The sequence below is a fragment of the Chiloscyllium plagiosum genome, chromosome 9 (genome assembly GCF_004010195.1).
Source record: "Chiloscyllium plagiosum isolate BGI_BamShark_2017 chromosome 9, ASM401019v2, whole genome shotgun sequence".
Classification (NCBI taxonomy): Eukaryota; Metazoa; Chordata; class Chondrichthyes; order Orectolobiformes; family Hemiscylliidae; genus Chiloscyllium; species Chiloscyllium plagiosum.
The window spans coordinates 10,637,834-10,651,696 of NC_057718.1; the positions used below are offsets into that span (position 1 = coordinate 10,637,834).

Below are 13,863 nucleotides of genomic sequence, written 5' to 3' on the forward strand. Positions count from 1 at the left end.
ACTGTTGTGTTTCTTAATTACAACCAAATCAACATGATCTGAATGTACTCCTTTCTGTATTCTCCAAATATATGGATGAAATGGATTGTGTATTCTTTAAGTCAAAAGAAACTACTACTGCATCTCCCAAATGCCCTTTGTGATCCTCAAGGCTCTGCTTTTAAGACATGCTCTTGAAATTAGCAATGTGGAAAAAAAGCTAAAATCCAATTAGGGGGCGGCACTGCTGCCTCACAGCGCCAGAGACCTGGGTTCAATTCCCGTCTCAGGCCACTGTCTGTGTGGAGTTTGCACATTCTCCCCGTGTCTGCATGGGTTTTCTCCGGGTGCTCCGGTTTCCTCCCACAGTCCAAAGATATGCAGATTAGGTGAATTGGCCATGCTAAATTGCCCGTAGTGTTAGGTGAAGCGGTAAATGTAGGGGAATGGGTCTGGGTGATTTGCTTTTCAGAGGGTTGGTGTAGACTTGTTGGGCCAAAGGTCCTGTTTCCACACTAAGTAATCTAATCTAGTCAAATTTAAGTTAAACTGTTTCTGACGTGGGGCTTGGAGTGTAGAAGAGATTATTCCTATTGCATTTACATAGCAAAATGTCTCAAAGTGCTACACAGGAGCACTATCAACCGAAATACCAAACCACAACTTAAGACTGAGACTTGATGGAAGAAATTGCAGAATGGCTTTGCACTTAATAAAGTACTTTGTGATCTTAGAATGCCCCAAAGTGCTATACTGCCAACTAAATATTTTTAAAGTGCAGTCAGAATTGCAATGTAGGAAGCAGACAATTTGCTCCCACAAACAGCATGGTGGAATTGTCAAAAGTCCAACCAGACAACAGGACTGCTGTCAGGATAGAGAGCTAGCTGGTGGTTTAATCTGAAGGTCACCACTCCTGAGGTGAAGAGAGAGGTTAAGAAGGAGGGTACTTCATGGTAATATCAACTGGTGTGGGAATTCAGTGTTGGCATCACACTACATCACAAACCAGGCTGTCCAGACAACTGAGCTAACTGACCCCCTCCCACAAACAGCAATGGTGTAGCATTGTGGAACATTTTGATAATGTAAGGTATTCTCTTCTCCCAGTGTTGATTGAGGATGAATATTGGCCAGGACACCAGGGATAACCCCAGCCCTTCTTGAAAAGAGCACAACAGAACTTTTACCTCTGGAGGGAGCAGACAGGACATGTATTTAACATTTCAAATGAAAGATAACAGCTCAAAGAGTAGTGCACTCTTTGAAGCATACAGGAGTGTTCAATATTTTTGTGCTCAAATCCAGAAGTGGAGCATGAACCCATAACTTGTAATTCAGAAGTGAGACTGGTACTAACAGAGCCAGGCCTTACAACAATTTAAGGTTTAAAAGGAACATTTTAACGGAGAAGAGATAGGTAGTGGGAGTGGTTTAAGGAAAGATTTCCACAGCTGAATGTCTTGGCACCTCAAGGCTTGACCATTATTGATGGAATGATTAAAAAGTCTGGAATGATTAAAAAGATCTAGAGCAGTATAGAAATTTAAAAGTTGTAGAGCTGGAGGAAATTAGAGATAAGGAGGGCAAATTTATAAAGGGTTTTGAAAATGAATAAAAGTTTTAAAATCAGTTCAAATTGTCTGCACCGACTTTAGCAAGACCTTCAACAAGGTTCCACATGGTAGATTGTTACTAAGGTTAGATCACATGGGATTCAGGGAGAGCTAGCTAATTTGGCTTCAAAAATTGGCTTGATGGTAAGAGATGGTCGCAGTAGAGGATGGTTGTTCAGACTGGAGCCTTGTGATCAGTATGCTGCAAGGATTAGTTCCGAGTCCACTGATTTGTCATTTGTATAAACAATTTGGATGAGATTATGAGGCATCGTTCATCAATTTGCAGATGACCCCAAAATTGGTGTCATGGCCAAAGGTTATTTAAGAGTACAACTGGATCTTGATCAACAGGGCCAATGGGCTGAGGAATGGTAGATGGATTAATTTAGGTAAGTATGAGGTATTGCACTTTGGTAAGACACACCAGGGCAAGGCATACATTTAATGGTCGGGGATTGGGGAGTGTTGTTGAATAAGGTGAATAACCAAGGTTGTTTCGTCAGGGTGGAGAAGTCCAAAACTAAGGGCATAGGTTTAGATGAGAAGGGAATGATTTAAAAGGGACCTGAGGGGCAACTTTTTCACGCAGATGGTGGTACATAAATGAAATGAGCTGTCAGAGGAAGTGGTAAAGACAAGTACAACTACAACGTTTTAAAAGATATTTGGATAGGAATGTGGTTAGGAAAAGTTTAAAGGAATATGGGCCAAATGCAGGCGAATGGGAGTAGTTCAGTTTAAGATACCTGGTCAGATGGGTGGAAGGGTGTGCTTCTTTGTTGTATGACTGTGACTCTAAATGAACTACAGTACAATTTTAAATATGGACAAGGACTACAGAGGAACCTCTATTATCCGAACAAGATGGGCGGGCACTATTTCGTTCGGATAATTGATTATTCGGTTAATTGTTTCAATGCCTTTCTGTATTTTTTGTTTTAAATGTATTTTTCATTTTCCCTTTTCATTACAGGAATTTATTCAGAAATGTCTGGAGGTTGATCCTGTCAAGCGACCCACCGCACGAGAGCTTCTGTTTCACCCAGCTCTATTTGAAGTACCTTCACTAAAGTTATTAGCAGCGCATTGTATTGTCAGTCATCCTCGTAAGTAATTTATATGAAAGATTGTCATTAGCTTTTCAGCATTTGACGCTTGACACTTGTATGATCTGAACATTAATAGCTGGGGATTTGACTTGTAATGATGTACAGTGGAGAAATGCCATGAAATATTAATTTGGTTTCCTAAATAAATAGCATGTAACTTGTTAAACGTCTGCATTTACAAGTGATTTGCTGACAATTTTCCCCTTGTGGTCAGATTTCTGTGTTGCCTCCTGAAGGGAAGAATGTGACTTTAATTATGTGCTCATAAATCAGTCAGTATCTATAAGCAAAAATGATTTCTGGCCATCTCTTATCATGGCAGTTGGAATTTTAACGGTTGGATGAGTTCTACAGGATTAACATTTTAATATCTGTGATAGGATTTGATTGTCTGGATTGTTTTAATTGACTACTTTAAAAGGCAGAACTGATGATGTTTGGTGTTTTGATGTAGTGCTTAATGCAAGTGGAAGATTGACGTGTGATGTACACGTAGTTGCAATTATTGGCAGCAGTGTATGAATGATGGGATTGACAGCACTAACACTTGAAAATAACAGCGAAGTTACTCTGGTGGGGGGGATAAGATTGGTAAGAGGGAGCAGGATGGGATGTGGGAGGATTATGGCGATGGTCTGAATGAGATATTGTGTAGTGGATGAGCTACTGAAGTTGTTAAAATGTGGAAAATGACAGGGAGAATGCTTTTGAGACAATTTGTGCAAAAGTAACTTTTAAGCTAAAAATGAAGACTTCTAGATCTAGCTGAAAAGGCTTTTGAAAAGCTGTCAAGTGAAGTAGGAAGATACAGCATTGATTCTATGAGTGAAGAGGATAAAAATCTATATCCTCCAGAGTTTCTGCACAGTTCAAGTGCAATTGATATTCCACCACATAAACACTGACATGAGGAACAAATAGAACATGTAACTGTACTGCTGGAGAACAGGCTCTTCAGTCCACTATGTCTGTGCTAACCATTCTAAACTAATCCCATCTGCTTGCAGTCTATTCTCTACTCGTTCATGTGTTCATCTAAATGCCTTTTATTTTATCTGCTTCTACCACCTCCCCAGCACCTTATTCCAGACACTTAAGAGTGTCTGTTTTTTTATAAAAATTCTTTTGAGGTGACCTTTTATAGAGGGTTATAAAGACATGAGGGGCATGGATAAGACCAACAGACAAAGTCTTTTCTCTGGGGTGGGGAAAGTCCAGAACTAGAAGGCATAGGTTTAGTGTGAGAGGGGAAAGATATAAAAGTGACCTAAGGGGCAACATTTTCATGCAGAGGTTGGTGCATGTATGGAATGAACAGCCAGAGGAAGTGGTGGAGGCTGGTACAATTGCAGCATTTGAAAGGCATCTGGATGGGTATATGAATAGGAAGCGTTTAAAGGGATATGGGCCAAGTGCTGGCAAATGAGATGAGATTAGGTTAGGCTATCTGGTCGGCATGGATGAGTTGGACCAAAGGGTTTGTTTCTGTGCTGTACATGTCTATGACTCTATCTCCTTTCAACTTTCTCCTCACCTTAAACGTATGCCCCCAATGTTTTGACATTTTCACTCTATCCATGCCCCTTTATAATTTTGTGTACTTTCTATCTATCGGGTTGCCCCTCAGCCTCTGACGCTGTCGCAAAAACAATCTAGAATTGTTAAATGTCTCCTCATAATAATGCATTCCATCCAGGCACCATCCTGGTAAACCTCTTCTGTGCCCTGTTTGAAGCCTCCACATTGATTCTACAGTGTGATGACCAGAACTGTGCACAGTACTCCAAATGTGGCCTGACCAAAATCTTGCATAGTTGCAGTATAACTTAGTAACTTCTCTAGTCAATCCCTGACTGATGCAGGCAAGCATGTCTTTTCCGCCTTATCCACTTGTGTTGCCACTTTCGAGGAAATATGAACTTGGTTCCCAAGATCCCTCTGTGTATTAATGCTCCTAAGAGTCTGGCCATTTATAGTATATTTTGTTCAAAATGCATCACATTTTCACCCTGATAAAACTCCATTTGTCATTTCTCCACAAAACTTTCCAGCTGATGTGTAATTCTGCTGCATCCTTTGATATCCTTCCTAACTATTCACAACTTTACTAACTTTCGTGTCATCTGCAAACTTGCCAATCAGACCACTGACATTTTAATCCAAATAATGTATATAAATTACAAACAGAGGTCACTGCACCAGTCTTGCAGACCCCACTGGTTACAGACCTCTAGCCAGAAAAATATCCCTCCGTCTTCTAATGCCAAGCCAATTTAGTGTCTAACTCGCCAGTCATCATGGATTAAATGTGATTTGATCTTCTGGACGACCTTACCATGAGGAATCTTGCCGTCCATGTGGACAACATCCAATACCTTCACCAAATAAATGATGTTTGTCACTGTGTCGGAAAAACTCAAATCAAATGTGTGAAACAAGAACTCTCCTGCATAAAGCCATGCTGACTATTCCTAATAAGTCTAGCTTTCTCTAAATGCAAATAAATCCTGTCCCTTAGAATCTTCTCTAATAATTTCCCTACCACTTTTTTATTCATTTACGGGATAAGGTGTTGCTGGCTCGACCAGCACTCCTTGCCCCATCTTAATTGCCCAAAGGGTATTTAAGAGCCAACCACATTAGAACATAGAAGAATACAGCGCAGTACAGGCCCTTCGGCCCTCGATGTTGCGCCGATCCAAGCCCACCTAACCTACACTAGCCCACTATCCTCCATATGCCTATCCAATGCCCGCTTAAATGCCCATATTGAGGGAGAGTCCACCACTGCTACTGGCAGGGCATTCCATGAACTCACGACTCGCTGTTGTGGGTCTGGAGTTACATGCAGGCCAGACCAAGTGAGGGTGGTAGTTTCTTTCCCTAAAAGACATTAATAAACCAAATGGGTTTTCTGACAAGCAACACTGCGTTCGTGGTCATCATTAGTCTTTTATTCCAGGTTTTTTTTTATTGAATTCAAATATCACATCTGCCTTGGCAGGATGCAAACAGTGGATTCAAAAATATTATTTGAGTCTCAGGTTTAACAGTCTGGTGATAATACCATGAGGCTGTTGCTTCCCCTTGGGAGACTCACTGGCATATAATTTCTTGGATGTTCCCTGTTGTCGACCTCAAATAAAGAAACAACATTGGCTCTTCTCTAAAGGATACTAAGATCTCTGTCAAGGCTTCAGCAATCTCCTCCCTTGCCTCCATGGGTTCTTTACTACCTTTAATGATTTTCAAGACTCCCAACACCACCTTTTTTTTTATATCAACAGGCATTAGAATATCAAACCCTCCCTCTCTCTCTTTTCTCTTCTCCTCCCCTCCCCACCCCCCCACCCCCCCAACTTGGCATCATCCAAGTCCTACTCCTCAGTAAATGCCAATGAGAAGTACTCATTTAAGGACTGTACCCACTTTGTCTGGCTTCACACAAATTCCCTCCTTTGTCCTTGAGTAGACCTACACTTTTTCTAGTTACCCTCTTGTTCCTAATGTACATATAAAATATCTTAGGATTCTCCTTAATCCTACGTGCCAAGGTCATTTCATGTAGCCCTCCTAATTTTTTTTTTTAAAGTTCTTTTCTGCTTCCTTTATATTCAGTCATACTGCACAGAAACAGACCCTTCATTCCAAACAATCCACACTGACCATGATCCAAACTTAATTAGTCCCACCTGCCTGCGCTTGGCCAGTATCCCTGGAAACCTTTTTCTATTTGTGAAATAATCTAAACACCTTTTAAACATTGTAACTGTATCCATAAGCTGTAGAAGTAGAAATTAGGCCATTCAGCCCATTGAGTCTGCTCTGCCATTCAATCATGGCTGATGCCCATACCCACCACTTCCTGTGGAAATTCATTCCACAAACGAACCAATCTGTTTTTTTTTTAAATTGCCCCCATGTCTTTTTTTAATCCTTATCCTCTCACCTTCTCTCGTTCCCCCTAAGTCCTGAAATCGCTGATCCTGGTGAAAAGATACCTGCCATACCTTGATGATTTTATAGACCTCTACAAGATCACTCCTCAATCTCCTATGCTTCAGTGAAAAAGGTCCCCGCCTATCCGGTTTCTTCTTACAACTCAAACCTTCCATTCCTGGCAACATCCTGGTAAATCTCTTTTGAACCTCACTGACTTAATAATATCCTTCCTTTTACTAGGCGACCATAACTGGACGCAGTACTCCAGAAGATGCCTCGCCTGTGTCTTGTACAACCTCAATGTTCCAACTCCTATTCTTGAACCTCTGAGCAGTGAAGGCAAGCATGCTAAATGCCTTCTTAACCATCTTATTTGTATGTGGTGCAAACTTCAAAGAATTATGTACCTGAACCCGATAGGTGTCTCTGTTATGTAATACTACCCAAGGTCCTACTTTTAATTGTACAAGTCCTGTCATTATTTGTTTTTACCAAAATGCAGTACCTGACATTTATCCAAATTAAACTTTTTGTTACTCTTCAGCCCATTGATCCAATTGATAAAGATGTCTTTTGTAATCTTCGATAACCATCTTCACTGACCACTTTACCACCAACTTTGGTGTCATCTGCATACTTGGTAACCATGCCTTCTATATTCTCGTCTAAATTATTTCTATAAAAGTGGACCTAGCACCTGTACAGTGATCCCTGTAGAACACTGGTTACAGGCCTCTAGTCTTAAAAAAAACTTCCACAATCACTCGGTCTCCTGCCTTTCAGCTAATTTTGTCTCCAATTGACAAGCTCACCCTGAATCCCAGGTGATCTAACTTCCTAATTAGGTCACCATGCGGAACCTTGTCAAAGACTTTACTAAAATCCAAGTAGACTATATCTACTGCTCTGTGCACATCAATCTTTCTTATTTCCTCAAAAAAACTCAATCAAGTTTGAGACACTGTTTTCCTCTCTCAAAAGCAGGCTTGCTATCCCAAATCATTCCTTGCCCCTCCCAATGCTTATAAATCCTATCTTTTTGAATCACTTCCGTCAACTTAGCCACCATCAAAGTCTCACACAGTCTATAGTTCCCAGGCTTCTCCTCACATCCCTATTAAACAAAGGCACAGCATTAGCCACTGTCTAGTCATTTGGCACCTCATCTGTAATTAAAGATGATACAAATATTTCTGCAAGAGGCCCCTCAGTTTCCTCCATAATTTCCCACAACGTCCTGGGATACTAGATCAGGTCCTGGAGATTTATCCACCTTTTACATTTTATAAGACTTCCAGCACTTCCTTTTCTGTAATGTTAACTGTTTTCAAAACATCAATATTTATATCCCTGAGTTCTCTAGCTTCCACTTTCTCCATGTAAAAACTGACATCAAATATACATTTAATATCCCTCCCATCTCCTGAGGTTCAACGCAAAGATGACTGCTTTGGTCTCTAGTTCTCTCTTGCTTTTAATGTTTTTTAGAATTTATTTGAAAGCTTCCCATTTATCAGACATCCCTTTACCTGCAAACAGTCTAATCCAATCAATTTTTGAAAGTTCTTGTCTCATACCATTAAAATTTGCATTACTTCAATTTTTATGGAAGGCTACTATCACGAAAGTCACTTGCCCTGTCTTATTCGCCAAGGGAAGGTCGAGTTTTGCACCTTCTATAGCAGAAACATTTACATATCGATAAAGAAAATTTTCTTTATCGCATTTAACAAATTCTTCATCATGCAAACCTTTAACACTCTGGTCGTCCCAGTCAATGTTTGGAAAATTAAACTCAGCTCCATTAAAACCTTATTGCCCCTGCCTAATATGAGATCTCTCTACATATTTGTTCCTCAATTTTCCTCTGACTATTGGGTGGTCTACACTATAATTCCATCAAGGTGACCATTCCTTTTTTATTGTTAATTTCAACCCATATATTTTTATTGGATGATTTTTTGTTTAGAAATATCTTCTCTGGTTCCAGTAATGTTTTTTCCTTAATCAGTAATGCCACTCCCCCTCGTCTTTTTGCTCCTCTATCTTTCTTATAACATTTGAAACCACAACATTGAGCTGCCAATCCTGTCCATCCTTTAGCCAAGTTTCTTTAATAGCTATGATATCCTAATCCTGTGTTCCAAACATGCCCTGAGTTTATCAGCCTTACCTGTGAGCCCCTTGCATTGAAATAAGTGCAATTTAATTCTTAAGAGTTATTTGTTCTCTTCCCCTCATGAGTCTTGTTTGATTTGTCTCCTGAACCTTACACATGCTTCCCTTTTCTTTTCAAATTAACTTTTAACGTGTCTCATCGGTTCCTGAATCTTGCCATTCTTGCCTTTCAAACTCTCATATATCTGATAGTGGTCTTGAATGACAGTCTTAACCTTACCCCTATCCATAAGTAACTTGAAATTTATGAAATTATGATTACTGTTCCCAAAATGCTTCCTCAGTGAAACTTTGATCACCTGGTCAGGCTCATTCCCCAATGCAAGGTTTAATACAGCCTATTCCCTAGTTGGACTACCTACATTTTGTTTCAAGAATACCTCCTGGATGCACCAAACAAATTCTGCCCTATCTAAGCCTTTGGCACTAAGGGAGTTCCAGTGAATTTGGAGAAATTAAAATCACACACTAACACAACCCTGTTGTTTTCACACCTTTCCACGAGCTGCTTCTACATCTGTTCCTGCAATTCCTGTTGGCTATTGGGTGGCCAAAATATAACCCAATTATCGTCATTATACTTTTTTATTCCTAAATTCTATCTAAATTTCCTTGCTGGATGTGTCCTCCAAGATGTCCTCTTTTAGTACAGCTGTGACATTCTCCTTAATCAGTAATACAACTCCTTCACCCCTTTTCTGTCAAGCCTGAAATATCTAAATCCTGGAACATTTAATTGCCCCTCCAGGCTTTCTCTCCACAAAGTTTCTGTAATAGCTACCACATTGTACACGCATACAATGATGCAAGCTATAAGCTCACCTGCCTTGTCTGTTAGTCATTGCATTAAAATAAATACACTTCAGACTGCTAGTCCTGCTGTGTTAATTAGCCTTGTCATGGTTGTTCTTCCTACAAAACTGACTTAATTTTGCCCCTCTTTTTTTCTTTAAATACTCCACATGCTGAGCTGCTCTGGTTCCCACCGTCCTCACCCCACCATGCTGGTTTAAACTGTCCTGAGTGGTTCAGGTTGTAAGCTTGCTTACTGAGCTGCAGGGTTTGTTTTCCGACATTTCGTCACCATGCTAGGTAACGACATCAGTGAGCCTCCGGTGAAGCGCTGGTGTTCTGTCCTGCTTTCTATTTGTGTCTTGATCGGTTAAGGTGGGTGATATCATTTCCGGTTCTTTTTCTCAGAGGTTGGTAAATGGGATCCAAATCAATGTGTTTATTGATGGAGTTCCGGTTTGAATGCCAGGCCTATAGGAATTCCCATGCGTGTCTCTGTTTAGCCTGCCCTAGGATGGATGTGTTGTCCCAGTCAAAGTGGTGTCCTCCTTCATCTGTGTGTGAGGATACTCTTGATAGCAAGTCATATCTTTTGGTGACTAGTTGGTGTTGGTGTATCCTGGTGGCTAGTTTTCTGCCCGATGTAGTGTTTATTACAGTCCTTGCAGGGTATTTTGTAAATGACATTGATTTTGCTGGTTGTTGGTATAAGGTCCTTTAGGTTCATCAGTTGCTCTTTCAGTGTATTGGTAGGTTTGTGGTTTATCATGATGCCGAGAGGTCGGAATAGTCTGGTAGTCATCTCCAAGATGTATTTTGATGTTCCTGAAAGACAACAGACTCCCAGAAGAAACCCAGCAGGCCATCAGACAGACAGTTGCATCAACACTAAGCAGGAAAAAGGAAGGGAGCACCCTCAACACACAGGAAAGTCAAGTCCTGCAAGGGCCGAAAACATTGCAGACAAAGGGCGCATGACTGTCATCCTGAACAGAACACAGTACATTGAAAAGGCAAACTCACTGCTCGCAGATGCCAACACTTACCAAGAGATGGCGATAAACCTGACTCCACAGCCAGAAAACCGTGCCACAGCTTTATTGAAGAAGTTTCATAAATCAGGCAAAATTAACAAGAAAGATCTCCAAAAAACGAAACCTGATGGATCCAACACACTTCGATTCTACACATTACCTAAGATACATAAACCAGAGGCACCCCTTAGACCTATAGTCTCACTCCCAGCCACAGTGATCTACAGACTAGCAAAGGAACGCCACCGAAAACTAAAATACCTAGTAGAAGACTCATGCTACTCCATCCACACCACTCAAGAATTCCTGAACATCATCAAAGACATCGAGATAGAGAATGAAGTAATGGTCTCCTTTGATGTAACAGCCCTATTCACATCAATTAACACCAGCCTGGCCAAAGAAACACTGGCTGCACTACTAGACGAACCAAGGACACTAACACGAGACAGCACCAACATCATCGGCAAGGACAACATCCTCAATCTGTGACTCACTACCCAATTCACCTTCAATAACAAAACCTACAAAGAAATCAACGGAACACCTTTGGGATCACCAATATCAGACTTCTTATGGGCAGTAATGCAGAGACTAGAGAGAAAAACAGCCCTCCCCACGATCTACCCCCAACCTTTGGGTCCACCAATTTGTCATTACAAAATGGAACAAATTAGAGGAAACCTACAACATCATTAATAACGTCCTTACTGGTATAATGTTCACGAAAGAGGAAGAGAACAACAACAGACTCCCCTTCCTAGATGTCACAGTAGAACGAAAAGCCAATGGAGAGCTGCAGACCAGCGTCTACAGGAAACAACATGCACAGACCAGATACTCAACTACAAAAGAAATCATCCCAACACGCACAAATGGAGCTGTATCAGAACATTATTTAAAAGTGCCACAACACACTGCAGCACCAGGAATTAACAAATGGCAGAAGAAAAATATTAATACAGCAAATTCAAGAACAATGGGTATCTAATAAATACAATCCTCTGATTCTTAAACTACAAACCCAAACAAGCAGTCACAACATGCCCAGAAACTCTAGCCACACTATCAGACACATCTTGGAGTTGACTACCAGACTACCCTAACCCGTTGGCATCATGGTAGCCCACAAACCTACCAACATACTGAAACAGCAACTGATGAACCGAAAGGACCCCATACCAACAACCAGCAAAATGAATGCCATTTACAAAATATCCTGCAAGGACTGTAACAAACACTACCTCGGACAGTCAGGCAGAAATCTAGCCACCAGGATACACTAATACCAACTAGCCACCAAAAGATATGACTCGCTATCACTAGTATCCTCAGACGAAGAGAGATACCACTTCGACTGGGACAACACATCCACCCTAGGACAGGCTAAACAGAGACACATGCGAATTCCTAGAGACCTGGCTTTCAAACCGGAACTCCATCAATAAACACATCGATTTGGACCCTATTTACCAATCTCTGAGAAAAAGAACCAGAAATCATGTCACCCACCTTAAAAGACCAAGACCCACAAATCGAAAGCGGGACAGAACACCAGCACTTCACCGCAGGCTCACTGCTGATGCTACCTAGCATGGTGACGAAATGTTTGAAAACAAACCTTGCAGCTCAGCGAGCAAACTTACAACCTGCACCTCAACCTGAGCTACAAATCTTCTCAAAAAATCGCAATCTCCTGACTGGCATTAACAAATCTCTTTGCAAGGATATTGGTAACCCTCTAGTTTAAATGCAACCCATTCTTCTTGTACTGACCCCATCTGCCCTGAAAGTGTTCCCAATGATTCATATATCTGAATCCCTCCCTTGTGCACCAGCTCTTTAGCCATGCATTCAGCAATATCTTCCTATTTCTGGTCTCGCTGGTATGTGGCACAGGGAATAACCCCAGATTACAACCCTACAAGTCCTGCTTTTCAGCTTCCGATCGAACTCCTCATTTATTTTTGCAGGACCTCATGTCTCTTGCTGCCTATGTCATTAGTACTATTAGACAGAATGTTGCTATGAAACAAGGACACCCGATGGAATTCTTGCCAAAATTTGTATTTACAATCTTGGATCTACCTTTGCACGTGGACAACGTTGGATGTTTTGACAGTGAAAATATTTGACTTTATCTTAGAGTAACTACAAATCCACTGTTGATGTGCTGTTGTAATGAATATACTAACTTGACTGCAACATTTTGCATGTCACTGTTGGTATGGACAATAATAAGTCAGCCAGGTACGCATTTTAATTAAGTCTGTTTTATACACTTAGCAGCCAGTTGAAGAAAAAAGTATCCTCAATTCACAATCTCTTTGGTTTCAATTTCTGAATTAATCTCATTGTGAAGCAAGGTTCTCTCGTATACATGGACCTTTAAAATGTTTAGGAAATCTTACTGAAAATGTTTTTTATATTTGCAACGGCTGCCTCATTTTTAAGGTCCACAATGGAAACTTTTTCAATTGATAATGTAGGTTCAGTAGCTGAAAAATCAGTTGCAAATGTGTATTTTTTTCTTGAAGCTATGTATCATGTATTTTTTTTTAAATTGAGGTTTCCACATGCCTGACTTTATTTTCTTGTCAGAGTCCAATGTGAATGATTGCAGGGTGTAGTCTTAAATTTAAGAATTGGAATGGTTTCTTTCTTGTGGAAGGCTTCTCTAACAGGCCGAGAACGATTTTCATTCAGTCTTTTGTTACAGACGTGATTCCTGAAAATGCTTTGGAAGAAATAACAAAAAGCATGGATATGAATGCAGTTCTAGCAGAGATTTTCCATCATGATGCAGAGGGAGTACAAATCAGGTATTGTAAGCATTAATTTGAACCTCTTAGATCTCACCAGAAAGCATTGGCTAATAACATGTTTTCAAAATGCAGTCATAGAACATAGAAGAATACAGCGCAGTACAGGCCCTTCGGCCCTCGATGTTGCGCCGATCCAAGCCCACCTAACCTACACTAGCCCACTATCCTCCATATGCCTATCCAATGCCCATAATGAGGGAGAGTCCACCACTGCTACTGGCAGGGCATTCCATGAACTCACGACTCACTGAGTAAAGAACCTACCCCTAACATTTGTCCGAAACCTACCTCCCCTTAATTTAAAGCTATGCCCCCTCGTAATAGCTGACTCCATACGTGGAAAAAGATTCTCACTGTCGACCCTATCTAAACCCCTAACCATCTT

The 13,863-nt window shown here is 40.8% G+C and overlaps 1 protein-coding gene across 2 annotated transcripts in view; it reads left to right on the forward strand.

The window, feature by feature from the left end:
* Positions 1-13,863, forward strand: part of nrbp1 (nuclear receptor binding protein 1) — a 111,379-nt gene that overhangs the window by 79,680 nt on the left and 17,836 nt on the right. For both annotated transcript variants that reach the window (XM_043695360.1, XM_043695361.1), the window contains 2 exons: positions 2,572-2,704; positions 13,373-13,475. In XM_043695360.1, the coding sequence (XP_043551295.1) occupies positions 2,572-2,704; positions 13,373-13,475 (236 nt within the window). The remainder of the gene's footprint in view (positions 1-2,571; positions 2,705-13,372; positions 13,476-13,863) is intronic.